The following is a 1,722-nucleotide window of genomic DNA, read 5'->3' as shown; positions in this document are numbered from 1 at the left end:
AGGTCAAGTGCATGGAAGTGGGACAGAGGCCGGGCAGCGCTGCCCCGCCCCGACGGCGGGTCCCCTGCGCTTTTTCTTTTTCTTTTTTTTTGAGACGGAGTTTCGCTCTTGTTGCCCAGGCTGGAGTGCACTGGCGCCATCCCAGCTCACCGCAACCTCTGCCTCCTGGGTTCAAGTGATTCTCCTGCCTCAGTCTCCTGAGTAGCTGGGGTTACAGGCGCCTGCCACCACGTCCGGCTAATTTTGTATCTTTAGTAGAGACGGGGTTTCTCCATGTTAGTGAGGCTGGCCTCGAACTCACAACTTCAGGTGATCCGCCCACCTCCCATCACAGGCCTGAACCACCGCTCCCGGCCCGCCTGCACTTTCCCGGGCGGCCGCACAGGGGCGGTGGGGAGCAGCCTCACCCTGCTCCGGCGCTGCGGGCCACGTCTTGTGGGCTGGGGTCCCCTGGGGTCAGGTGAAGGTCGCTGGGGATGGAGGCCCCCTGGGCTGGGGTCTCCTGGCCGTCGTGGAGCTGTGCGACCCTCCAGGACCTGGACAAGTCACCCAATCTCTGAGTCTGGCTTCCTTCCATCACACGGGCAGAGGCCGCCTACCTAGCAGGCCTGGCTGGAGCCTGGGAGTCCCAGTGGGGGCTACCTCTGTTCCTTGGTCTACACTGAGACCTGGATCTCCGTCCACAAGAGGGATATGGAAGGAATGCTGGCTGGGCCCCCACTCACAGCTGCCGTCAGCGAGTCGTGGGAACCTCACCTTGCAAATGCGCTGGAATCCACCCATCTGTTCCTCCAAGGCCCCAACTCTGGTTCTGTTTCCCCTTGTGGCTTGTTTACCCCTCTGGGCACACTGACACCCCTTAGGCTCCCGGCCCTCCGGAGCCCTGCACCACCGGGACCCTCCCCCGGCCTCTGGGCCTCTGCACGGCTGCTCCTCACCTTGCCCAGGTTCTGCCCACGCCTCCCCCCCGCCCTCCTCCGCTGCGGTTCCCAGGGTGCTCCCCTCCAAGCTCAACGAGGGCCTTCAGTGGCAGTCGTGATGGCTGGCTCCCCTCCACCTGGGGGCCCGTCCCTGTGACCCTGGAACCCACGTACTGCAGGCACGCAAGAATAAAATGATGGAGCATTCCTGCTGACTCAAGGGTCTGTCTGTGCCTCAGTTTCCCTGGCCATGGAATAAAAAGCAGCAGCCAGTCCATGGGGTTCCAAGCATTGCCAATTGGCTCACCTGTCAGAGAAGGGAAACTGAGGCCCAGAGGAGGGGCTGGGATCAGAGGAGGGAAACTGAGGCCCAGAGGAGGGGCTGGGATCAGAGGAGGGAAACTGAGGCCCAGGGGCGGGGCTGGGATGAGAGGAGGGAAACTGAGATCCAGGGGAGGGCCTGGGTGCAAAGGAGGGAAGCTGAGGCCTAGGGGAGGGGCTGGGTGCAGAGGAGGCAAAATGAGGATCAGGGGAGGGGCTGGGTGCTAAGGAGGGAAACTGAGGGTCAGAGGAGGGGCTGAGTGCAAAGGAGAGAAACTGAGGCCTAAAGGAGGGAAACTGAGGCCCAGGGTGGGGAAACAGGTCCCTGGGAGGTTAGCTCACAGCCCTGTCTCCCTGGGTCCCATCCCCCTCCTGCCCAGGCCGGTGCCGGGAAAGGCCTCACCGGAAGGCAGACTCCAAGGAGAGGCCCTCCCCAGGCCGGAGGTGCAGGCCCTTCCCGGGAAGCTGGGCCCTTAACCCG

At 63.4% G+C, this 1,722-nt stretch overlaps 1 protein-coding gene across 1 annotated transcript in view; it reads right to left on the bottom strand.

Moving 5' to 3' along the window:
• The window catches only part of MADCAM1 (mucosal vascular addressin cell adhesion molecule 1), a 15,324-nt gene extending 14,541 nt beyond the window's left edge, over positions 1–783 (bottom strand). The window contains exons 1-2 of the mRNA XM_011993047.1: positions 757–783; positions 408–450 (exon numbers count right to left, since the gene is read on the bottom strand). Coding sequence (XP_011848437.1) covers positions 408–450; positions 757–783 — 70 coding nt within the window. The remainder of the gene's footprint in view (positions 1–407; positions 451–756) is intronic.
• Between the last annotated feature and the right edge of the window lie 939 nt (positions 784–1,722).

This window comes from Mandrillus leucophaeus, unplaced genomic scaffold (genome assembly GCF_000951045.1).
Source record: "Mandrillus leucophaeus isolate KB7577 unplaced genomic scaffold, Mleu.le_1.0 Scaffold423, whole genome shotgun sequence".
NCBI lineage: Eukaryota > Metazoa > Chordata > Mammalia > Primates > Cercopithecidae > Mandrillus > Mandrillus leucophaeus.
The sequence above is the reverse complement of the archived record's forward strand: the minus strand, read 5'-3'. Positions and strand labels throughout refer to the sequence as shown.